This window comes from Ruditapes philippinarum, unplaced genomic scaffold (genome assembly GCF_026571515.1).
Source record: "Ruditapes philippinarum isolate M1 unplaced genomic scaffold, ASM2657151v2 ctg4771_1_1_1_1, whole genome shotgun sequence".
NCBI lineage: Eukaryota > Metazoa > Mollusca > Bivalvia > Venerida > Veneridae > Ruditapes > Ruditapes philippinarum.
In genome coordinates, this window is record NW_026860759.1 from 63,619 (window position 1) to 90,602 (window position 26,984).

Below are 26,984 nucleotides of genomic sequence, written 5' to 3' on the forward strand. Positions count from 1 at the left end.
ATATGATCTGTCGTTATTTAAAAAAACACTTTCACACGTTAATTGCGATAACAGACGAGAGAAATGATTCGACTTGCTACTGTTATCATTATGCACACTCCCTTTAAATTTTCCTTAAAAACGCCAATTTGAATTTACAAATAACTCAATTATACATAAGCTTTGATAGTTTTTTTACGACAATTGTAATTTCAGTTTTAGATACATACATGGTAAGTTTTAATACACTCTAATTAAGTAACCACTAGTAAATTATGGTTCTAAATTGTAATTTTTCTTTGAAATTAGTGACATAACTAAAAAATGCACGTTCAGATTAAGAGAAAATGGTAAGTATGACGTTTTTTATAAAGAAAATACCCTCTTTTGAGTAACAAAGGGCCGTAACAAAAACGTTTAATGGCACTTCTATCAAATACAATACTAAGAAGGTTGGACAAACAGGTTCTAATATATGGAACAGAACAGAACGGAAAAACGGAGGCACAACGCTGATTTCATCGGCTGGTACACCTGGGTCCTTATCGATAAAAAACCCGTTTAAATAAGTCCAAGACTTAATAAGACTTTAATTGATCAATTTCCTGAGAAAAAAAATCAAAAATAAAACTGTGCGCGCTTTAAATAATCTCTATCGTGTAAAAGTCCATCTTTTGATATTCAGAAATAGAAAGTCATAGATAAGTGACAAAAGTTAGAACCTTTCTATGAAACGCAGTTGTCTTTTGGTTTAAAGACTGATTTCGGACTTTGGACCTTCTTTGAAACACAACCTAGAAATTTTGTTTACAAAAAAGCATTATATGACGTGTATTTCATATATAACGTTACCTATTTTAGTCATATAATTAGTTTATTCTAATTTATTCTAGTTCGATTTTGTTAAAAGACATAAGCTTATTGAAACACTCTAGAATCTGTTCCTGGAACCAACAAGTACTCAGCAATGAGTGTAAAGTTTCTTGCTCATGGAAACAATTAGGGGTCAACGTATCAATATTGGAACCGCGAGTGACATCATTGTCTGAAGACATCTTTTAAAGTTGACTTCAAATTTTCTAGTAGTTCCTTTAGAAATTCAACCTCTACAGATATCTGAGGGGCAAAGTCAGAGATGAAATATTTGAATTTTAGCATTTTTTATTCAACAAACATTGAGTATCTTATGTGACTGGAATATCAAAAGTTATATAAATAAATAAATAAGTGAAAAAAACCCAACAACAAAATATTATTATAAAATATTGCATATAGAAATGAGGTTATTGTAGACGAAAGGACCATTGCACAGCATAATCAAGAAGCATTTAAATGATAACAAAATTATTGATTTCTATTGTATAAAGATACACATTACAGTACTGACACACCCATTGATTAAGTATTCCCATATCAAAGCGTTAGCTTCTTTGTTTAGTTTTACGGCGCATCAACACAATTTAGGTCATATTTCGCCGAAACAGGAACGATGGTTTTGGTTTACCTCTGGTTTTACAAACTTAAAAGCAAAAACCAGGGGTCAAAATCACCTCACCTGCTGGAGATAAGAAAAGCATATACTCCAGTAAATTCGAACCAATTAGTCTGCACTGGTCGCGTGAATCAGTTACCGCCACCTGCCTTAAGGTTAAAACACTTTCGATTCCCCTACCTGGAGGCTGGAACCGATTAGTGCTATGACCATATGACTTTGTTTTGACCCTAGTTGAGTTCTAACCCACAATCATTGGACTGTCCCACAGGCGCCTAAACTAAGCAAACGTTTCTATTTATAATAAAGTTAATATTAACATGTAATGGTATCAAAATAGAACATTCTGTAATCCTACACAACAAAATATAATTAGCATGTATATATTATTGAAAAGGTCATGAACAACTACATGTATTTTAAAGAGTAAACTGTCTTATAAAACGAAACCTTACCGATGTGAAATAACAGTTGAAATTACGTAGGTTAAAATGTACATGCAAATATATACAGGGATAACAACATTGTATATCACATTCACAATAAAATACAATAAGTACCTACAATATTTAACGATAAGTCATTCTATTTCATATTACATTAACCGGTACAGAAGGGTTTACAATTAAACCAAAGTAAATTTCTATTCATATCTCAAAATTAACTAGTTGGAAAAACGTGAATAGTCAAAATATTTGAAATCATAGTTCATATAGATATTTAATTTAAATACATGATATGCATAGTCTAGAATTGAAAAATACTAAATGACCACGTGGTTTACTTTTCGTAAAAAATATATTTATTTTACCACATGTTTTACTTTTCGTCAATAAATTTGTAATACTGAAAAGAAGTAAAATACAGTGCAAGACATTTTCTGAAGAAGATATAAACTTCCTCTTTTTGATTTTTAACTTAACAAATTGTAACATTGTGAAAATATCACAGATATATTGTATACCAGCAGTTATAAGGTTTGGAAAGGTTTCTCATTTTTAGGTTACGTTTTTTAAATAATTTGAAATGAAGACATTTTCTTTGGAAGCACAAGCAATGAATAAATGCCCGTTCTGAAAGCAGTCTTGACATCACGAGTCCGCAAAAAAGAAGACCTGCAGACCGTCAAAAGTCGGTAGATCTGATGGTTATATAACGGCGTGTTATTCTTTCAAAAGATAAATATATACTCTGTTAAAACTAGTGGTATTCGATATAACGAGCATAGACTTGATTCGGTCAATATGTAGTTTTTCTCTGACCTGATAAAAATCACATCTACCAGAACTCAAATAACTTTTCTCAGGTCCGAAAAACTAAATATATACCTCGCTTAAGTCTCTATTTATGTAATATGTCAATGAAAAATGCGTATGCAATTGGGGACAATCTTAAAGTTCATTTTTTTTATATTCACAGAGTACTCCGCAGTTTTAAATGACCTTATAAACATCACAGAAAAGCGAAGGAAAACACTAACACTTTAGCAGTCATTCATCGAATTCCTGTAAGAATGTTCTGTTTTCCAAGATTTTAACAAACTTCGAATTTCAATGAAAGTCGTCTGTTTTAGCGTTTATTAAAACACCGTCAACGAAATCCCTCCATTTCCGTGTCCATGGTTACACATCTAATCACACACCGTCAATTTCATTTTCAATAGTTTTTACAGACGCTTGTAAATCTCCGACTTTTGAATCAATATCAATGGTAATGTCAAGGTCAGTTCGTCTGTATCGTTCCGGGAAAACAAACAATAATGGTAGAGCCAGTACCGCCGATGCCAGCAGAACTTCATTCATCCATGACTGACCTGAAAAATAGTCAATGGCATAACTACGTCAATATAATTAATTTGCAGAATAGATTAAAATGACACTATTTATTTGGGGGTAAATAGGTAGCTGTTTTGTATACCCATTTAATTGAACGTGGGTTGCATAAATCGAAAGTTTGGAAATAATGATTTAGAATTAAGTAGATTGACATACACATTAAAGCAAAATGTCAACTGTTTTATTTATGGCAACCGTTTATGTAAGTCTAAGACTTGGAACGAATAATGGAGTTGACATAAACCCACTGTATTAGGACAACATTAGATTCTGAAATAACTTAAATTAAACGAATATCATAAATCGGGGATTTTGAATAACTTGTGATCTTAACATATTAAGGATTTGACATGCAATCAAGAAATGACAAATTTAAGGCATAAAATATTTGATTTCATTGAAATAAATTGAATAAATTTCCCCTTCTTTTGAAACGGCACGAGTTTTAGAACGTTTAAATAGTGATTTTAGAGCAAACTAGATGCTTATCATTTAAATAAAGTAGCGTTGAATGTAAAATTATTCGTCATGAAAGTAACAAAATCTAAACAAAGTAGTATTTTGTCTTTCAACACAAAATATTGAATCAATATAATTGTACTGTACCAATTGTCAAAAGCAATAGAACAAAAGATGGTCAAGATAATTAGGCAATAAATAATCTTTTGGAAGCAATATCAATGAAAAGCTTTTGAAAAGTAAAAATAAAAGCATTTATGGTGCATAACAACCTTTAAAATCAGATAAATGTGTTCATGTCATGTGAACACTTTCCAGATTCACTGATGGAGACATTAGGTGCCCAATCTGTCTCACATGAAAGAATCAAAGTTGTCGAGATTCGAACAAATAGTTAACTTTAAAGGCACATTAGGCCTCAGAAATGATTTAATATTTTCTTTAATACAAAACGCAAACATATGTATAATAATGTTTAACTAATGGATATGAAGCATGTAAGATGCTTTTTACAAGAAGAAAGTAGCGCTGGATATAAATTTGAGGTAAAGGTGGCAAAATTAAAGAAAATAATATGGAATTTTGATTTCCATGTATAAAATAGTTAATCTCTTTATCTACACACCTGAACACTGCAAAAGACGCTGAGATAGTCCATCTTTATGACCATTGAGTAACTTTTAGAAACTGTATCAGAACACCAATAATGTAAAGGTTTTGAGGGACAAAATGTTCGCTTAATTGGCTTTTAATGAAGAACAATGAAATAGGCCTTTAATTAGTAAAACAACACTAAAATATGCAAATCTTACCAATATTTGGTATCAACATTACGAAGAGGAAACAAATTCCAATTATATTGTTTATCAGAGTGAGGAACCCTCCTGTGACACCCTCTGCTACAGGGTAACTAGCTTCACATGCTATCTCATAGAATAACGGTATTCCTCCATTGATCAGTATACCTATCAGAATACACGCCGCATACAACGACGCTGAAAAATAAATATAGATGGTAAGTTAACAAAGAGATATAAGACAGCAATGAAAATATCTACCTATTAAGAGTTTTGAGTGTAAGAAGCAACTACTTTAAAACAAGTACTTTAAATGAAGAATAACATATGAAAAGCATCTATTTAACAATTTTCAAAATAATTAAGTATATACAGAGAGTTCACAGACAAAATGTATTTGTAAGGGGTGTAAAGGTATTTATGGATGACACTGTATATGACCATGTGATGCAGCTGTCGTTGCAGTTAGTTCATGTAACATTTCCGTTGACAACAAAGTACATTTATATGGTAAACACTATACAAAAACACAATACAGCTTATGCAAACTCTGTATTGTAACTATAAGGCCTCATACCAAATAGTTTGGAACTTCAGTTCACGAATAAATTATCTATATCTAGGATCAAAGGCTACTTTCAAGTTTTTCCTGTCTGTAAATGCCTCTCCATATACCATAAATGAGATGTCTTAACACTTCACATGGTAAGAATTACTTAACTACTGTAAACTTAATAAATAGCTTCTTTTCATATCTGTTGAATGGCTTTGAAAACTAGAAATTTCCCCGAGTTGGTATCTTTAACAAACCTGGAAGAAATACCAACTTACTAATATTAAAAGGAATAAATTTCTCCCACAGTACGAAGAACCATGCCGAGGCTGCTACTGCACCGAGGAACAGTGTTATCAGAAACAATTTCATTCTTTTCATAAATATATCTGCAAACCTGCAAAATCGAATAGTAATTGCTCTTAAATATGTAAATTAATTTTATATAAGTATTTGCTTTTCTATATTTCAAACAGATAAAAAGAAAAACACATGTTTCTTTACACATATATATAATAGCCGCGGTATCAACGTAGAATAAAAGCCTGAGATCATTGGTAAAAAATAATTAAAATTATAATAATAATTTAAACATTATTCACTTAGACACAGTTATCAAATTTTAACAAATTTCACATATTATCAATCACCTACAGCAACAAAGGTAAGAGGAAAGACATAAACCCATACAAAGTAACATAACTCAATACTCAAGTATATATTCAAAAAAATCCTAGAATTTTTAAATAAAATATTGTCAAGTGTACATAAAATTATAAAGAGATAAAAGCAGCTAACAGGAAAGAATATAAATACCGTTATAAAATAGTAAATTTAATAACATTTTGCTTAAAAATGTATTGTAAAATACTTGCACATATTTATATCTTACTTTAACATAAATTTAATACAGTTTTGTTCAGTTTGATCATTTTGTAAATACTGCCGATATAAGTATATGATATGGTTTACCTTGCAATGACAAGCCCTGCTGTACACCCGGCCAACGTTTGCCAGAATCCCATATAACCAGCTGTATTTTGGGATATACCTAGAGGTTTCAAGTTCACATCCAGAACCGACTGCCACACCCCTAAGATTCCTGTAGGCAAGGCATATGCCAACACTATCAACCAAACTGACCCGTTACTAAAAATATATAAATAACTAGAGGATGCTTTTGTAAAAAAGCGCATGTCTCCCCCACTGCACTGTGACCTTGACCTTTGACCTACTGACCCCAAAAACAATAGGGATCATCTGCTCTATAAGACCAATCATCCTATGAAGTTTGAGGGCTGTAGGTCAAAAGGAACTCTAGTTATCATCCGGAAACAAGAAATTGACCAACGGTCACTGTGACCTTGACCTTTGACCTACTGACCCCAAAAACAATAGGGATCATCTGCTCTATAAGACCAATCATCCTATGAAGTTTGAGGGCTGTAGGTCAAAAGGAACTCTAGTTATCATCCGGAAACGAGAAATTGACCAACGGTCACTGTGACCTTGACCTTTGACCTACTGACCCCAAAAACAATAGGGATCATCTGCTCTATAAAACCAATCATCCTATGAAGTTTGAGGGCTGTAGGTCAAAAGGAACTCTAGTTATCATCCGGAAACGAGAAATTGACCAACGGTCACTGTGACCTTGACCTTTGAACTACTGACCCCACAAACAATAGGGATCATCAGCTCTATAAGACCAATCATCCTATGAAGTTTGAGGGTTGTAGGTCAAAAGGAACTCTAGTTATCATCCGGAAACGAGAAATTGACCAACGGTCACTGTGACCTTGACCTTTGAACTACTGACCCCAAAAACAATAGGGATCATCTGCTCAATAAGACCAATCATCCTATGAAGTTTGAGGTCTGTAGGTCTAAAGGAACTCTAGTTATCATCCGGAAACGAGAAATTGACCAACGGTCACTGTGACCTTGACCTTTGACCTACTGACCCCAAAAACAATAGGGATCATCAGCTCTATAAGACCAATCATCCTATGAAGTTTGAGGGCTGTAGGTCAAAAGGAACTCTAGTTATCGTCCGGAAACGAAGAATGGACGGACGGACGGACTGACGGACGGACTGACGGACGGACTGACGGACGGACGGACTGACGGACGGACAGGGCAAAAACAATATGTCTCCCCCCGAGGTGGGGGAGACATAAATATATGTAAATAAATAAACGTAATCAATGGTAGATCTGATGAAATGCAAGTGCACTGTAAATAGTTTACGCTATTTGAAGGCATAGTCATTTATAATTATACCAGGAGCTAATTTATCCGCAGCAATAACAAGTAAGGATGAAGCATTTGTAAGACATGGGAATAAGCTGTTCATCCTTAAAATTTTACAGCTGTAGGTTGATTAATACTTAAGTTATTAATAATGACCTTAACCTTTGACCTTGTGACCCCAAAATCAATAGGGGTCTTCAACCTTATATGGACAATTATCCTAAGAAGTTTGAATATTGTGGGCCAAATGGAACTTAAGTTATGCTCCGGAAACTGTTTTCAATTTTAAGGTAATAGTGATCTTGACCTTTGACCTTGTGACCCCAAAATCAATAGGGGTCTTCTACCCAATATGGACAATCATCCTATGAAGTCTGAATATAGTGGGCCAAATGAAACTTTAGTTATGCTCCGGAAACTGTTTTAATTTTAAGGTAATAGTGACCTTGACCTTTCACCTTGTGACCCAAAAATCAATAGGGGTCTTCTACCCAATATGGACAATCATCCTATGAAGTCTGAATATAGTGGGCCAAATGGAACTTAGGTTATGCTCCGGAAACTGTTTTTGGTTTTAAGGTAATTGTGACCTTGACCTTTAACCTAGTGACCCCAAAATCAATAGGGGTCTTTTGCCCAAAGTGGACAATCATCCTATGAAGTTTGAATATTGTGGGCCAAATGGAACTTAAGTTCTGCTTTGAAAACTGTTTTCAGTATCAAGGTAATAGTGACCTTGACCTTGTGACCCCAAAATCAATAGGGGTCTTCTACCCAATATGGACAATCATCCTATGAAGTTTGAACATTGTGGGCCAAATGGAACTTAAGTTATACTCCGGAAACCAAATTGCTAACGGACGGACAGACAGACGGACGCCAAGGGGTATAACACAATATGCCCTTTCGGGCATATAAACGGAGGTATAGAACATAACAAATAACAATGGTAAGTCTCCATGTAAAGAGGCCCTTGCAAGCATTTCATTCTCCGTCTTCAGTGTCACATGACTAAACATACATATACAATGTAGTTAAAATTGCTATATCCAGGAATTCTGGGTTCGTGCTTTACTCGGGCCAAAAATCATGTTTTCAAATATGACACCAGTACTGGTTAGATGCAGGAAGCGGACTGAGAAAGATAGTATAAGTTACAAGAACTTTTTCCGCGATTCAGCTTAAATAAATATGTTTAAATCATTATATACATCATCTATTATTATTTTCAAGCGTGATACATTTCCGAATTACAGCAACTGTCGAAAACGCGCACTTATCAAGGAAAGGTCACTGGCTTTATAACAGCTTCAACATTATGAACATACCACAGTAGCCGGGACAATCCTGTCATGTACTCTGTACGTTTAATCGCCGCTGTGGCACTGGGTGGTTTTGGTGGTCGAGCAGGGAAGTAGATCAGTACCAGAAGAAAGAACAGCACTCCTAAACCAGCTTCTGTAAGATAGGAAATAAACAAGAGCACTTTAGACAAACATAAGATAAACGTATCATAAAGATACAAGAGAAATGTGTTTTGTTACGATAAAAACGGACATACGATCGTTGATAAAAGGGGCACCAGATCCTTTAAATATTACAAACATGTATATAAGAAAACGGATGTCGTATTTCTGCATGTAATTAATAATCCAAAATCAAATGTTGTCAGAAAATGTCTATGAAAAAGTAATAATTTTATACACAATATACTAAAGGAACATTTATGAAAAGGCGTTACGAACGTTTTACATGTTTGTGTTGGCAAACTGGCGGAGAACGTTCGTGACAACTTAGTAACGTAGCCTGCCATTAAATTTAGTTTTGGGATAAAATAAATATAACTAACAAATACATTAAATGTAACTTTCAAAAACATGTGTAATCGTTAACTATTGTATACAATTTAATAAATGTTACTTACGGAAGTACAGATAATTTTTGATGTCCGTTATAAGATTTGTCTTGTTAATGAGCTCTGAAATGAAACCATGTTGTTAAAATCAATTTAAATAACGATACAGTGCAACCTCAATAGAACAACACCCTTAAAGAGACACACATTTTGGTTGTTGTTGTTGAAAGGTGTTGCTATACAGAGGTCATATCATTCCTGAAGTCCTACTTTTGGAAGAATGGACGCTGCTGTTGTTAACAGGTTTTTACAGGTGCCCGCACTGCAGGGGCTACACTGTATCTAAAATAAATCTAATTTTATCTTTTGGAGGACATGATTAAAATACAATCTCTGCAAAGCAGTAACCTTGGTGCCACAACAGGTTTTGGTTGTTATAGAGAGGTGTTACACTAAAGAGATTATATTGTTTTTGAAATCTTTCTTTGGGAAGGATTGATATACTGCTGTTGTATATAGGTTATTACTTTACAGAGGGCCGTCCTACAGAGGTCATACTGTATAATGACTGGCCTATACCACCAATGTAAAACAAGGACAAGCTGAAAACCTTTGCATCCTGACCACACTCCATGCAGTGGGCGGCTCATTGTATCTTTTTATTATTTGAAATTCGATTCCCCAAAATTCACGACAAGTCTACATGGTCTAATATTAAAATTCAGCATGGTAAGGGTGACATACATTATTTCGTGAATACTTTCATTTCATGTACTTTTTTAACCTGAATTTTGTTTGTTTAAGGCCTATCCATTTACAATATAGTGAGAAAACGTATAAAAACTTAATATAGCCAACAAATTGACTGTGTGATAGAAAGAGCATCAACACACAAGACTATCTGATTTGTATGAAGGGGCGTAGACAGACAGTGAGTGCGGTACTAATACCTGCACTCCAGTTAAGCACTTTGCAGGCATTTGTAATCTCCAAACTATGATACTATTCAATGCAATTTCCCATCGTACACATCAGATAACCTCGAACTTCGGTTCGATCCCCGGGAGATGCTTTGGTAGTTTAGCACGGAGGAAGGTAGTCTAGTACTGGTGTAACTCTCCAGGAACGATGGTTAGGAAACTACCCGCCTATATTACTGAAATACTGTTGAGAAAAGGCGTAAAATGAAACAAACAAACAAACTTCGATGTTCTTTCTATTAGATGTACAAACCTTTATGAGTATGATTACTGTAGGCGTATATATTGTTGAGCACGGGAACAACGTGGAATGTTCCCATTGAATGAACCATGCCTATTGAAGGTGATCTTATGGCTATATCCGTTATATTGTCATGTGTTGTAGAGTTTGTGGTTTTATATGCAGGACTTGAGACCATCTGAGGTCCTGAAACGGAAAATACATTCGTTATGACCATTGTTGCTATGTTGTTGCTTATAAAACATAATAATTGTTCGTTGATAAATCAAGATCACATCAATGTAAAACACGTATATTGCGCATTTCATTTTCACTTAAAATAATGGCAACCGCCAGGACTTTTCTTGCAACCTCACAATCTCTTTATGAATTTTTCCTATCATCTTGTGATTTGATATGGCAATTTCCAATGCTAAGAGCAAGGCATTAGAAAAAAGTACTGCAGTAAAAAAAAAATGGCGGGAAATGACAATTCTTGTACTTGGGTACCCCGACTTAGATTGTTACGGTAAATATTTAGTTTTAACCAAAGGGTCTTATGAAAACGTGTACCTTACCAATGATGAAAGACAATGAGACACCGAGGTAGTTAGCAAATGATACTATCGCTGTTGCCGTGGCTCTCTGATCCGGCGGAAACCATACCGACGACAAAGCTGCTGGCCCAGCAAACGGCACAGAGCCACCTATACCATTAAGTACTGCGCAAATATTTGCAAGCCTGTATTTGAAAACAATTTTATCATTTTCAATTGTCAAAATAGTTAAAATGTAACTCTGTAGATCTTATCTTTTCGAGATATATTACACAATAAAGTAAAATGATAAAATTCGATGACGTGATAAAAGATTTATATGTATAAAGTTCTTTGCAAAAGTATAACCGTTATCTTTAGCTAGTGTGAGTATTAATAATTCAATCAATGCAATAAAAATGAAAATTATTTTGTTAAATTGTTCCTTAAAGTTTACGCATGTATAGCAATTGCTATAGAAAATGTGTGAATTTTGTAACAAAATGCCCAATCTTAAGGGAAGAAATTCGCAAATTTAATTCTCCTACAACATAGTTTTATTCCTGGGCACTGTTTGCAAAGTGCTGCACGTGAGAATGTACATGTACCTACCAAGTGGCCGGAACCGGATGTAGAGTAATACATCTTATAGATGTTCCCGCCATCACTAGAAACGCACAAATCAATAGTGATATCCGGAGACCTGCAAATAAATTCAAAATAGTTTCTATCAATGAATGGGATCTTTTGTGATTTGGTTAATGACAATTTCAAGACAGTCGTTCTGTCATATGAGAAATGTCGGGATGGTATTACTGCATATAAAGTGAATAAGAAAGTTAAGTAAACAACATTTTTTATTTATATATTATCAGGCTTTCATTATTACAAAAATAAACCCTGACAGCATTTTGAATTTCAAACGAGGGAGCGAAATAGTTACTCAAATTATAATCAAATTGAGAAATATACTGTATATTCCCCGTATATTTCCTGCAGCGAAAAAAAATCTCACTTTACAGACGACAGTTTTTTACCATGCTAAAAAGTATTGTAATATAATTATAGTGTACACTTTCGGCATAAAATCAACTGTTAGAAGTCCATATTGCAATTTATAGCATTCCACCAACATGACCTTGTTTTATATAGTAGCACCCATTTATAAGATCATGGTGTAGATGTATACCCACCTTTTACGTCGACTAGGTAGCACATCGGAAGTACTGTGATCATAAAGGCAATGTTACCGTAGTTAGCCAACATGCCTATGTTACTGTCCTGCCAATCGAGCACGATTTCTGCAGACTCGGTGATAGGACCCCAAGTGTTCCATACCAATGCCTGCAAACGTAACACATATACATGTATAAGTTATTAATTAATACAATATAGCGGGTAGGCTTACCCCGAAGGGCAGCCATCATTTTATATGCAGATTTCATTTTTTTTTCTTGGGGGAGGACCCCAGACCCCCGTATGCAGCGGATAGTTTCGGTTATTTCAAACTTAAGTCGTCCTCCACCAATATCAATTTTGTGTGCACTGTTGTCGAATAATGTACTTGATTTGATAGGGGAATAGTGTGCAGTATGCAAAATGATTTTACAATGGATTTAGAGCATGTTGAAGACAGAAGCGCTGACGACCGAACAACCTCGAGTTTGAGGCTAAAGAGGTCTTAACCACCAAATTACCCATGCCGTGTTTATGAACAGGTAACTTTAATTACACAATACAATTTGAACTGATTGTGCGTTAACATGCATATGTGTAAAAATGCATATGTGCCACTACTTTATCATAAGAGTTAAGAAAACATATTACCTGACAGAAACTACCGAGACAGAAGACGATCAGAATGTACCATCTTCTCGAATATACAGCAGTGTCGGAAACTGGTTGACCGTCTTTAGATTGTTGTCCGAGGATAGGTAACCTCTCAGCCACTTCTTCCGGTAAACTCATTTTGTCGAACGTCTGTAATAACACAAAAAATATAACCCAGTATAATATACAACTGTCAGATATAGGTAAATACTGTATGAGCTTACTATGTAATTTGTTAAAACCGTAAATTTTGGCATGACTAAAATACAAAAAAAAAAGAGAATGTGACAGTCAGAACATTTTTTTTTATTTATTTATTTATAATTTTTTTCTTTTGTTTTGAGATTATGAAATTAAGTATTCACGTAATCGACGTTAACCATTTCTCGATATAAAAATCTATGTTGACAAACATAATTACATTTTAATAAGACAAATAGAAATACAAAAATGTTGTTTTTTCCTCTCATGAACATCTCTAATGACACAAAGGTATTTTGGGTCTGGTTATAAAAACTTAAAATCGTGTATACCAGGTTATATATTAACAATAAGAATTCGTTATATATTTTTATTCGTATTTAAATATTTAAACACTATATTGACCTATAAAGACTATCTGTATAGTATGGTATTTATAATAATATTGCATTTAATTCAAATTACACCAACCCCTTGCATATAATTAAGCAATCAATCACCTGCATTTTTTAAACTAATATACATGTATAAAATTATATATATATAGATCTAGATCTACCTAATCAATCGATTATGTTGACCGATAATTGTAAACACTGTACATGTATATATACACATTGTGTAAACAACTCGTCAACTATATCCTAATTTTAGCTTACATGTATCTCATGTATATCCCAGTTATAGGGACCCTACTTTACACTGTTACTGTACATAGGTATATATCTCTAGATAAAACTTTTTACACATATTTACCTTAGACATTATTTCTGTATCACAGACTACGCATAAAATTTAAAAAAGGTCGAATAAATTAATCCTTAAATTAGCATATCCTAGTGCGTACATAATTAAAATCTCACACGACAAGTTGCTATCAAGATAATCTTGATTAAAACTTATTTAACTGCGTATCATGTGATGATGAATAATTACAATAGCTAATCTGCTAATCGAGCAAACCGAAAGTAAAAATAAGCAGATACTGAAGTCATATTTACCCTTCACTTCCGCCTTTAATTATAAATATTTAATTGAACTCGGATTTCCATGATAAAAATGCGGTACTTCCCCCATTACACACCGTCCTCTATGCATTTATCTCCCAAAAACAAGTGATTTGTGACGCATTTGTTCAATTTTAACGTAATTAAAAATGTACACGGCCATTTTCCTTTTCGCAATCGATGCATGACAAAGGGAAATAGGCCATGACGACCGTTAGAATAAGTAAACACGAGTTATCGCGTAAGGTCAAATTTGGCGCTAAAAGCTAACACGACGTCAAAATAAGTAAACGTCACATCCGTTGTATTGAGGGGCCCGTCAGTTGCTGGAGACGTTGTTTGGTCCAGGGTGGACATGTAAGTAGATCTATGCTTTTGCGGATTAAATTACTTTAAAATGAAATGATAATCAATTGCCACATAAGAAATGCTATCTCTTCAATCTTTAAAACAATTCGACATGCAATTATTTGAGTTTTTTAGCTGTTATAGACGAATTTTTTTGTCAAATCTGAATCAGATGAAAAGATGAAATGTGTAATATTATAGATATTGACAAGGTAGTTTTCAAGTTTGTTACAGAAGAAGTTCAAAATATTAATATTACATATTTTGAACAGATACTATTTATCAAGCGATAACATAAAAAAAATCAACCTTTCTCAAATATATTTGCCCACAAGACACACCTTGCTGACAGGAACTTCAGGTATTCAAAGTTGATACAGATATCAATTTATATCAAGGCGGCTTGAAAATGAATTCCAAAGATATATTTACTTTTTTTCTCACTTTTTTCAGCATGTTTCGCAACCAACAAGTAACAGAGTTTGACATTGTCCGAGTGAAACCGCACGTAGATCTTGTGCTTTTTGACAATGTTATTAGCTGTTACCCCTGCGATAAAGACATAACCGTCAATTACGTCCTAGGACAGGATGTCTCGTAAGTTTGCTTATAAGATTTGAAAATAAACCTTTAAAAGTTATTTTAATCATACTAGAGTCCGCATTCTGTAATAAGAAGTTCTCGTACATCATGGTCGAGCCACAAGTAAGATTTCGAATCAGCAGAAACCTTTAACATAAGGCATTTTTTTCATTATGTATGTCGAATAGAAAATATATTTAACACAGAATTATTCTAGTATATGAAACTCCAGATAAAGAATTTATTCTATATCAAACTGTCATCAATTGATTCACGCCACCAGACATGTTATTATAATAAATAAAGGGTTCTGATTTAATCAGTAAAAACAAACTAATATATTAAGATCTTATCACATAGGCCACGACGCAGGAATAAAATATATTAAATAAGAGACTTCAAGATTCAATACTGAATTTATTGAACGAGTCGAATAAAATTAGGCGAAAATAATAATATACTATTCAACAATTAAATTCAAATATTATATTGATCACATACCCCAAAATAAAGGGAAAAACATTTTTCTTTGCTCGTCAATGAATAATGACCGTTCTTATTCTAGAAATGTGATAAATAGAATATTATATATGTGTAGATTCAATACTAAATTTGTTGAACTAGTTTGAAAGAAAAAACGAACAACAATATTATGCTCGTCACAGACTCGCATACTATTTTTTTATTCAACTTTTCAATAAATTTAATATCAAATCTATCCTCTATCTTTTTCACTGATCATATCAAAATACTTTATTTATTAGAATAACATGTCTAATGGCGTAAATGTATCACTCACGTTTCTTTCCTTTGTTGTCACAATTATCTCGTCATGAAAACACGCATTGTCTACAGAAGTATTTTAGTTAAAGACCCATTTAGACCCTGAAATCACCTCATTTTCATTCCTCTTGGTATCTTGTTACAGTTTCCAAAAAGCTACTCGTTGGTCTTACGGATATATACGTATTTCAAAAGATTTTCTGGCATGAGTAAAACAATTCTAAATATCATTTCTAAAAAACGCATGTTTGCAATAGGCATCACTGTCATGTTTGTGCGATGTGAGTGAAAAAATGTAAATTTGTCAATATATATTTGATTGTGCTTATACCAGTCAAAGAAACAGATGTTATATACATGTACATGTATATATTCTTTTTATAAGTCTTAACGTTAAAGAGAGTCCACTGATTTTTTTTTAGATGACGGGACTGGAAATAAATTTTCGAGATTTATGTTCTATTTGATGAAGGTCTAGAGCAAAAACTTGCGTGCACAATTTCAGAACATTTGCCCTCTCCGATTTTCCAAAATAATCATTCTGATTGTGTAAAAAATGACTGAAAATTGAAAAGTGTCGCTCATATCAGGCTAAGATTTGCGCAAAAATACGTTTTTCAAGTTATTTCAGAATATATTTTAATTATCTTTCGCTAATATGTTCTGTTTAAGTCCCCCAGTCTGTCTATGTAAGAAAATCATATTTTATGATTTTAGGCTTTTAAACATAAGTAAAGTTCTTTTAACGCATCTTAAGTTGCTTGATGTTTTAATTCTTTCAGACCCTCGTCTTGGGACTGGGTCGGAATATTCCGAATAGATTGGCGGTATCTTGGTGATTACTTGTCGTACCAATGGGCACAGATTCAAGGCCAGGACTGCAATGCACCGAGACGCCGGGCAATAGTCTTCTCTGCCAATTATCATCAGGTAACCGTAATAATGACTTACAAATGATCTTAGTACAAAATATACACTGAAAATATTATTTTGATTGACATAATTATGCTCGCATATAAAACTTATTATATAGACGTTTAATGAAAAGGGGTCAATGTGGACCGCTCCTGAAAATTGAGATGTGTTTTTGAGGTTTTAGAGGATAGGGTAACTGATTCAGAAATAACTTCATTTAACCAGTTCCTTACCGTATAATGGGTAAGAGGCCAATAGAAAGGTCGGGTTTTTTTCATTAAGTTATTCTTATACCCGAGAGTTTGAATGTAATTTTAGTCGGGGTGGCGGGGGATCAAACTCTTGATCATGATCAGCTAGTATGACAATTGGACCGCTGCGTCCCTTATTTATCTTATAGAAATATTGACAAAGGCAAAAGTCGAATAAAACTGTCCATATGTTCGTTTCATGCTTGCCGTATTATCTTCCGGTATTATTAAACGGGAAGGTTTGGGGATGTATTTATTTATCCTAATTAATAGATTTAAGTTTGATATTATTGTCAAAAATGTTGGAGTTTTGTATGAGGCTGAAAAAAAGTATTGAAAATTATAGACTTCTTAACTTTTCTCATGACATTGTTTTGGTTGAAACAGTATTATTATATCTCTTATAAGTATACAAACATTAGTCAGATGGGTCCAGATATGATACAGGCATGATAAGGCCTTCTCAGTTAATAGTCTTATGTCCGATGGTATTTTATACTCAGCTGTTTCAGATCTTGACTGATGTATTTGATTATATTTTCATTACTCAAAGATCCCTCCAAGTGACCAAGACTTGTATCAGTTCCTTTACGTTTCACGTGGAAATCACGTAGTTGGTGTCAGCGCATCTTTTAAAATTACCGACCCGGAGGTACTTTCAGACTTCTGTATTGCTGCCCTTTACGAGCAACCGTATATCAACGTGGTGTCTAAGAAACAACGGACACGAAAAGGTATTTCTATACAATTAACATTTATATTTTACTAAACCAGTCTTCTTACTTAAAGATTAAATCCAACGATAGATACACGTTTTTTATAACATATACTTACTTTGTTCAGTTTTCGTTTTCAACAGCTCCTTTTGATAAAGATACTAGAATGTGATAGCAATACTCAAATGTGTATAACTCCTCTTGTGCATAGCTGGGGCTTGGCTTTAAGGATCGAGGCATCAGAATGAAGTGCAGTCACCGTTTGTCCTTGCGTGATCGTAACAGGCGAGGAAATGGGTTTGAATCACTGGAGTTTATGCATCTCTTAGCTCCAGCAGATGAGATGGTTTTGACCTTAAGTTTGTAACACCCGAGGTTAGCCAAAATCATGATTCCTGTTTCGGCGCCATATGACCTAAACTGTGATTGTGCGCCGATAAACCAAACACACAAATAAACTAGTGTGTATAACAAAAGAGAGAGTATATTTTTTAGCAAAAATAATAAATAGTTATTATATACCTTAGTTCATGAATCTCCTGTGCTGAAGTACGAGTTTTGATATTGTCTATAGTGAAATGCATAATGCATAAAACACAATAAGTCATACGTCTGGCAATTCTCAACCAATTACATATTTTTGCATATTTATTTCTTTCAACAGCACGAGTCCCTATCAGTGATACCTTTGAAATTATAAATGAGTTACCATGCCCATCTATACCAAAACGACGTGCAAAAACGAAACAAAAGGTTATTGCAGTATATCGTGACCCGGAAACGCTTGTCAACATAGGAAATTTCGGTATTTTATTTCAATTTCATAACATGTATATATGAAATATTATTTAAAAATGGTAGTGCCTTTAGAGTAGATAATTGATAAATTAAATTGAAACAAATATCTATGCTTACAAAATATGTCTTCGCCACAAGCAAATCCAAATACATACTCATCTATTAGCTTTTTAAATATTGTATTTTGACTAAAACCATGACGTTGCTTCTAAAATAATGTTTCCAGATTTATCACAGAAGTTCAGAATCCCCAACGTCCTTCCAGTGGTACAAGAATACAATCAGACCAGCCACGTTCCGTATAATCGTGTCAAAGAACTGAAAATTTTCGACATACGATGGGGACAGCAGCAAACACCTTCAACTTCCGGTTCAAACGAATTTCCCATAGCACTTAAATATCCGGTGTACGAAAAGCTCAAGGCTGGTCCGCAAGCGTTTCTCCTCTCGTTGCAGGAAACCGGAAATGACTGTTCCAGTTGTCTAGTCGCTAAGACGCTTGTTCAAGATCTTGTTGACAAAGAGTTCCAGCACGAAGAGAAATTACGTAACATGAAAGTTATGATGGACGCTGTGACTATGTTAAACATACAATCAAAGGTATTAAACTCCGGTCATTGTCAGTTCAATAATAATATTAAAATTTTGTTTTAAGTGCTTGTCTACCAATCTTAAAATTTTCATAAAATTGATAATACATTAAAACTTTACACATATAGATATAAACATGTTTATTCTCATTGTACTATATATATAAAATATAACCAACTTCGTTTGTTATAAAGGCAATATCAACCGATATGTAAAGATTCAGATATTAACCTCAATATAAAGTACGAAATGCATGGCACATTACAATACTTTTAGGACCGCGATCAATTTGGTATATCTTCATATGCAAAGGTGTCGACAAACAAACATATTTGTCTATATGTAGAACAAAGATCAAATCAATTTATGTCTTATCATTGGCTAGGGGTTGTTAGACTTTTGAAAATGTTGTCACTAAAGAACTTTTGGTTTCCAATATAAATTAGCATTTTGTCGAGGATTAAACGCAACGTTATGACTACTGAAAGGGGCGTCCGTGGCCGTGTCCGTGGTTAAGGTCGTTGACTTCAAATCACTTGCCCCTCACCGCTGTGGGTTCGAATCCCGACAGGGACTTTGGATTCTTTTATGTGAGGAAGCTAACCAGCTAGCTTACGGAACGTCAGTGGTTCTACTCAGGTGCCCGTTCGTGCCTGAAAAAATGCATGGAGGGGCACCTGAGGTCTTCCTCCTCCAGTAAAGCTGGAACGTCGCCAAATGACCTATACTGTGTCGGTGTGACGTAAAACCCAAGTAATAAAAAAAATGACTACTGAAATATTCAATATCGTCTCAGTAAAAGATACATTTTTAATCTATATTATTACACTATGATATACAATATTGAAATAGATATCACGAACACTTATATATCATTCATAGCAGAACGAGCAGGCTAGATGTGTTGGGTTATTAGATTTGGCTCTAAGTCAAGTTCAAGAGGACAACAAAACCTTGCAAAAACGTGTAGATGATCTAGAGGCACTGTTGTTCGAGGCCAGTTCACAACTCCAGGAAAAACTACAAACCGAAAGTGCTGTACCAAAAGTTTCTGATGATGACTATGGTACATGGATGGTCAGATATCCGAAAAGAATAGGTATGTCAAAGTCTATACATGTACCAAGTAACTGTGGAGTTCAGTGAATGCAACAAAAAGGCCGACTATTCGATTCCAATTTTTCATAGATCACAATATTTTGTATTCTTAAAGAGCATTTTATCTCTGTACACTATTCTCTTAAAACAGTCCAGACAGAGCATCGGACAATTGATCTCGTACATTTAGTCTATAATGGTCATTTGTGGTTCAATCCCGGACAAGGCGTATTTTCTATACATGGCAACTGATTTCGTACATTGAGTGTAATGGTCATTTGTTTCCCATCCCCGCTGATTCAGAAATCATTTTGACTCATAAGTCGGTCATTTGCGGAGAAATTTGGACATACTGGTTAGTTATCCAGAAAAGTTAAGTAGATTGACCTCCGAGATATGATCAATAATGTTTTCAACTCTGCGGGAAAAAAACGGTAGAAAAAAAAGAAAAAGAAAAACCAAGGATCTTAAAATGGTATTTCATTACTTTATAAGGCTAACTAGTTTTTATTATATTTCTTTTCTATTCGGACGCATAATTACAGCACGTATAAAGAAGGTGGTCGGTCGACAAAGTAGAACATTGCAGATGCTGCGTCAGTGTAACGAGACCAAACAGAGACAAGTAAACAAGCTCCAGAACGAGAACATCCGGCTTAGAAGGCTCGTACAGGTAACACACTTAAAGTCAGAGGTTCAAGCTCCGTTGCTAGGTTTTAAATAAAATAAAATTTAGTTAAATGGAATGAGCCTATATTAATTAGTAAATTATTCAACGAGTTGAATAAAAATATAATATGCTCGTTTAACCATGAACCATAATCTAACTGATAAGCTTTTTGCCACCAGTATAAAAACAGGCCAGCCTACACTTCAAATACAACCTGACCGCTTTATACTTTTTAAGGCTCAATTGTTTTTGTATTTTGTTGCACAATTACTCTAGAATTATTTTGAATTGACTCTTTTATCGAAGCAGTGCAAATTTATCACGTGAAGTGATATCATGGCATCTAATTTACACAGTTTGATTCGCTTATACGGGAGAGACTGGTATAACCGATTATTGATGAATTATAAGATATGCTTACGATGGGTATCCTAAATGGAAGGAAAAGTTCTTGCCATATTAGATCGATTATATAGAGGATATGAACTTTTGGTGTTCACAAGGTGAAATATATTTCGATCTTACACTACACTAAACAAATTTCCTTTTTTTTATATGCAAAGAAACGTATTAAAAAGACATTTAACCTAATACTAAATGAAAAGCGCACCAAATAATGATACAACGTGAAGTCATTTACGACGTCACGTCATTAAGTTGATTTCCAGTATTGTGCACGCTGGAATTTTACTGAAACAACGTTAGGGGCTTAATTCAAAACAGTGAAATTATCAAATTGATAATTTCACTGTTTTTAAACAGTGAAATTATCAGTTTTATATCACTGATATATTTCTAATACCTTTTGGTGCTCACTCGGTGAAATATGTAAAGGATATTTGTTTGTTTTGCATGTAAGATTGAAATATAATTTCACTGAGTGAACACCAGATGCAATATTTTCACGAGTGGCGTAGCCACGAGTGAAAAGATAATAGCTGGTGTTCACGAATGAAAATCATTTCAATCTTATATGTAAAACAAATAAATTTTCTTTTTATTTCATGCGTATTATGTGATTTTAAGTATTTTTTACTGATTTTGCCGCGTAACGTCGCGCATTCTCCTTTGTGACGTCATCACATCATGACGTCACGTCAACAATTTTGAAATATAGTTCTGTTAAATTTCTCTAATTTTGTTACATTTTTAACATAATGTATGGTGACATCCACTTTCTTTTCCTAAAGAAGCAAAATTTATGCATGACGGCATTTATTTCTGCCTGTTATTCCATTCAGTTATGATTTTCTTTTCATCCGCATTCAGATATAGTCCGGCTACAGAGAAATTTATATTTTATAAATTTCACTAGTGGTTTATCAGAATATAATCATCTGATATATTACAATAAAACACTGGAAAGCATGAAATATATTCCGATCTTACACTGAACTAAACAAATATCCTCTATATAATAAACAGAAAATTCAAGTTTTTTTCTATAAATACAGGATTTCTGTTCATCTTGTGGTATGAACATTATCATATTTCACTCGTGGCTACCGCCACATGTTTTTTTGATTACAGTCTTCATTTGAGACAAGCGACAAGTTCCGAGGTCTAGCGGAGGAGCTGAACCAGCGAATAAAGAGTGTGCTAGCAGAGAGATCTAAGGACCACACTAATGAATGGCGACAGTTCGTGCGCAACGTGCAAGTACGTACCCAACTAATGATAAATAAGATTAAAAAACTTCTTGATTTTACAAGAAATTATCGCAAAAACTTCAAATAATGCATTTGCATTACATACAATTTTGATTTTTCTTGACATTCATTTGGCATAATTATTTTATTTAAATCGGCGTCTTTGGAACATGTTCTGTATTCATCATGGTTGACATTTTCATTGATGGACCATTGACAAATTATGATACCGAGCATATATTTCTTTTGTCTTATGTACAGACTATGTTGTGTAAAAGACTATTAAGAAAAAAATGATATAGAAGAAGAAGAAAATTAGCTATAATGATCTGGACAGATTATATTGACCCACTAAGAACGGTTTTTACATAACGAAACCGTTTATATAACGCTCGGGTTATATTAGCTTATAACCGTTTATAAGACCATATAATCTGTCAACAATATTTTAACGAATTGATAATTTTTTTTATATCACCCGAGCCGTTAGGCGAGGGTGATATTTTATTTTGGCAGGTAATATATCCACATATATCACTCCAAAACCAAAATAATAATTTTATTACCCTTCCCCTGTCGAGTTTAGACGATTTTTTAACAAATCATTGCTGTTTCAAATGAAACGTCGAAATAAGATTCCCTAAAGGGTACCCCTTCATCACAACATGACGTATTTTTTCCTGTACCTAACGAATGTAAACAAGAGAAAAGGAGTAGTCTATTGAACGCACTTTTCTGTAATTAATATCAAGCTTTCACAAGGTCATATTTGTTTTCAATACTGATGAGAATATGCATCATTACTCTACTTTGGTAAATATTTATCATTTGACAGTTAAAAAGTGCTTGTAAATCGGAATTTACACCGCGTAAAATCGAACCGTACGCGCATCACCTCAGCGCATGTTGTTTACAACGTGGGGTACCCAACAGGGAAATTTAGTGTGTATATTACCCGTCTGGCTCGGTAATATCAATTTCTTTCGGGTGATCAATATCCAATCAAAAAGGCGGAAAAAATCTGGAAGGGTAATAAACATGTATCAGGCCTCGACATTAGCGGTGGTCCGTTGGTCCGAGACCACCTGAATTTTTCAAGGACCACCTAGTTTTAAAAGTCACTGGTCCGTCAGACCACTTGAATTTTCTGGTTGCTGCAAGGCTCATTTGGGAGAATGGCGATTTGGTCAAAAACATGTTATATTCATTTTGTTTAAAATCATTTGTCCGATGTACATGTTTATGGTTCATAAATATACAAAATACATTTATATCTGATTAGCTTAAGACGTTCTTCATAACTTTTATTTTAATCGCTAATAATTTGTTTATGCAAGTTAAACGAGTTAAGAATTTGTGATATTAATTTTGGTACAAAATTCATTCAAATGACGCCAGTATTATGCATCGTCGGATACCCACGGCGAACCATTGACATTTATGTTATGTTACATTTTTATCAACCGTGGGTGTCCGACGATGGTATTTATGATATTGTATGGGATACCGAATAAACTTAAAATTTAATATACTTGACTTGAATAAAAAATGGCAGCAAACGAAAAGAACTGAAAAAATACATGTAGTAATTCTTGGCTTCTTTTCTTTATTTTAACTGTTTAACGATAAGAGATCTATTTCTTCCAGAGTTAAAATTACTTTAAAAGGTCAAAAATACTCAATGTTAAAAATAAATATTAACCAACAAGCAACAGGGATGTTCAAATTCTGTTCCCATGATAAATCAGTGAGATAAATAAACTTAACTATAGTTATACATGTACATTTAACATTGTTATTATCTTTTTATCCTTAAAATAGACATTTCCTTGTTTTCAAAGAAGAGAATAAGATAATTTATTAGTTTTATTAAAAACAAAAAGATACATGTAATTATCATGAGTATAAGATGTACCACGTATCAGCAATTCATATTTGAATAACAGTAAGAAAATAACAGACACAAATGGTTTCACTATTCCCTTGAGTTTAGGGAGAAATCATTTCAATATAAAAGTAAACATAAATATGAGTCCTGTTGTTTATTGACAATGAGATAAAAAAAACAACAAATAACTTAATTCACGATAGAATACCTACTAACTTGCTCTCCTTAATTTCTGATTAGATAAAAATATATATCTAAAATATCTGTTTTATTTAAAGTTAATAATAGATCTACATCTTTGTCATGAAAGCATATATTTTTTCTAAATTTGCAGTAAAATGATATAATAATAAAAATTGACCACCTGACTTCTGGAAGGACCACCTTAATTTCAAATCCAGTGGTCCGGCTTACCACCTGCTAAAAAAGTTAGTGTCGAGGTCTGTGTATGTAAAGGTTATATAAACGTCACGATTATATAAAGACAATGAAAATGGACGTAACAAACGTGCAGTATTATAATACATATCATACATGTATATGATTGGTCAACTGAAAAGAGTCACGCACAAAAATAAAAAAAGCTATTAAAACGTGTTTTATTCACGACCTTATTTTTGTGTTTATCATTATTTTTCATTTACATTCCAATCAATCCAAGATATTTTTCTTAATTTATGATTACGCTATGCTTACAGGAAACTACCACCCAAACCCTCGATGAAAAGAAAGAGAACCGAGGTACATCCCCGAAAAGCACGAGCTCAACCAGTTGCGCCAGCGGGCTGGAGACCAGTAGTGGGGCTCAAACACCAGTGAAACATCGACTTAGGAACAAGCAGATAACTAGAGTACTCCGCTCCGAGAAACATCAGCGACAAAAGCTACATAAGGACATTAACCAGGAAGAACAGTGCCCGACCTGTGGCCTTAAATTCTCCAAGAAGACCGACCGTCGGGTCATCGAAGAGCATATTGTATTTCACACCTATCATGATAAGAAGAACTGCTAAGAGGATCAGTCACCGCTTCCGATAAGAATTATTGTTACAGTCAATATGTCAGTGACGGACGGACAATTAGCAAATGTAAAGTCAAGTACAGTGCCGATATACACACCGAAGCCAACTGTTATCTTAAAGAAATAGTTACAATATCAATAACAATAATCCCCGCATATTTAATGTTTTATTTGTTTTTATCTTACAGAATTAGAAACAATATTTATAACTGATCTCCAAACTCTTTGACCATGATTTACAGTTGAAGGGTCAATACGCACAGTTTGCAGCTTCACTTCTGAAAACTTTGTTTATTTCCCAAACATTATTTGACATATCTTAACACGTATTTTTGTATCATGCTGTCTTTGTTATATGCCGACATTATACTGTTTCTTCAAATATTTTTTATTTTTTTATTTAGACTCCTGACTTCCTTAGTGCTATTATTTTGCTAAAATCTTTACATTGTTTCTTAATGACTTTATGTGTTTACGTTGTTTTAATTTACACTCTCTATCAATAAACTAGTAGAAAACGTAACATGAATGTTTCTTATTCTTAGTTATTTTATAATCATTCAAATTTTCCCATACTCCGTCTTTCATTTTTCATTATGGAGGCGATTCATTAATGGTGAAAATTTCAAAATGAGTTCTATGTTTCTTGTTGCTAACTTTCCTCACTGAGTGTAACAATCCCCATTTGTATATTTTTTAGAGCTTTTACTATTTCAAAACGTTATCTTACAATCAAATACATCATTGACCATTATGTTTTGCTCAGCAGAAGTAAAGATTTAGAAAATTGAGATAGAGAAAAACGGATTCCATAAAGAACGCTCAAAACGATTTAAATATTGCTGGCTTGGTTTAATTCAGCCTGTTTATTGAAAGTGCAAGTAACCGGCCATGCCCCATATAGCACCGGCTTCAGCAGAATTCAACATTCAAACATAAAAGTTGTGAAATTTGTAATTTTGAAACATTTGCAGATTGATTGTATAGAGGATATTTGTTTAGTTCAGTGTAAGATCGGAATATATTTCACCGAGTGAGCACCAAAAGGTATATTTCACGAGTTGCGCAGCCAGGAGTGAAATATGAACTTTTGTTGTTCACAAGGTGAAAAATATTTCGATCTTACACTAAACTAAACAAATTTTCTTTTTATTTTATGCAAAGAAACGTTTTAAAAAGACATTTTACCTAATATTTACTGAATGAGAAGCGCGCCACGAACCTGTCATTTTCGTAACTTTAGGTGAATATTATTAAACAATTATTCATGATCAAATGGCGAGTTATTGTGTGTTATTTAAGGTAACATCTACATTCTTAAACCAGCATAGACTTACAGGCAAATAACCTGCAATAATGAGGATAGACGGTGGCGACAAGGAAACACTAAGGGTGTAAATTCTAACTGAGAACGGCCGAATACTGAATGAGAAGCGCGCCAAATAATAATACAACGTGACGTCATTTACGACGTCACGTCATTAAGTTGGTTCCCAGTACTGTGCACGCTGGTATTTCACTGAAACAACGTAAGGGGCTTAAATTCAAAACAGTGAAATTATCAAATTGATAATTTCACTGTTTAAAACAGTGAAATTCCCAGTTTATATCACTAATATATTTCTATAAACCACCGAAGAGCATGTAATAAATAGAGGATATTTGTTTTTTTTGCCT

The 26,984-nt window shown here is 33.8% G+C and overlaps 2 protein-coding genes across 4 annotated transcripts; one reads left to right on the top strand and one right to left on the bottom strand.

Annotated features, from left to right (window-relative positions):
• Positions 1-1,128: 1,128 nt before the first annotated feature.
• LOC132713310 (solute carrier family 49 member 4 homolog) lies at positions 1,129-14,145 on the bottom strand. Of its 2 annotated transcripts, none has more exons than XM_060695843.1 (12): positions 13,992-14,145; positions 12,787-12,939; positions 12,153-12,303; positions 11,572-11,662; positions 11,002-11,165; positions 10,457-10,630; positions 9,293-9,346; positions 8,697-8,826; positions 6,088-6,264; positions 5,394-5,512; positions 4,578-4,760; positions 1,129-3,284 (listed from the first exon to the last, which is right to left on the bottom strand). In XM_060695843.1, the coding sequence occupies exons 2-12, from the start codon at positions 12,925-12,927 to the stop codon at positions 3,106-3,108; spliced, it is 1,563 nt and encodes a 520-aa protein (XP_060551826.1). In that variant the 5' UTR covers positions 12,928-12,939; positions 13,992-14,145; the 3' UTR covers positions 1,129-3,105. The 2 variants fall into 2 exon arrangements, with proteins under 2 accessions (XP_060551826.1, XP_060551825.1); XM_060695842.1 differs by lacking the exon at positions 13,992-14,145 and adding an exon at positions 13,747-13,905.
• An 89-nt stretch (positions 14,146-14,234) lies between these two features.
• Positions 14,235-25,830, top strand: LOC132713309 (calcium-binding and coiled-coil domain-containing protein 2-like). 2 transcript variants are annotated; one of them, XM_060695841.1, is made up of 10 exons: positions 14,235-14,354; positions 14,799-14,942; positions 16,493-16,640; positions 17,430-17,610; positions 18,257-18,397; positions 18,617-18,990; positions 19,867-20,080; positions 20,625-20,752; positions 22,280-22,408; positions 24,985-25,830. In XM_060695841.1, the coding sequence occupies exons 2-10, from the start codon at positions 14,800-14,802 to the stop codon at positions 25,297-25,299; spliced, it is 1,773 nt and encodes a 590-aa protein (XP_060551824.1). In that variant the 5' UTR covers positions 14,235-14,354; position 14,799; the 3' UTR covers positions 25,300-25,830. The 2 variants fall into 2 exon arrangements, with proteins under 2 accessions (XP_060551824.1, XP_060551823.1); XM_060695840.1 differs by having other exon boundaries at positions 14,236-14,354; positions 19,864-20,080.
• The last annotated feature ends 1,154 nt before the right edge of the window (positions 25,831-26,984 follow it).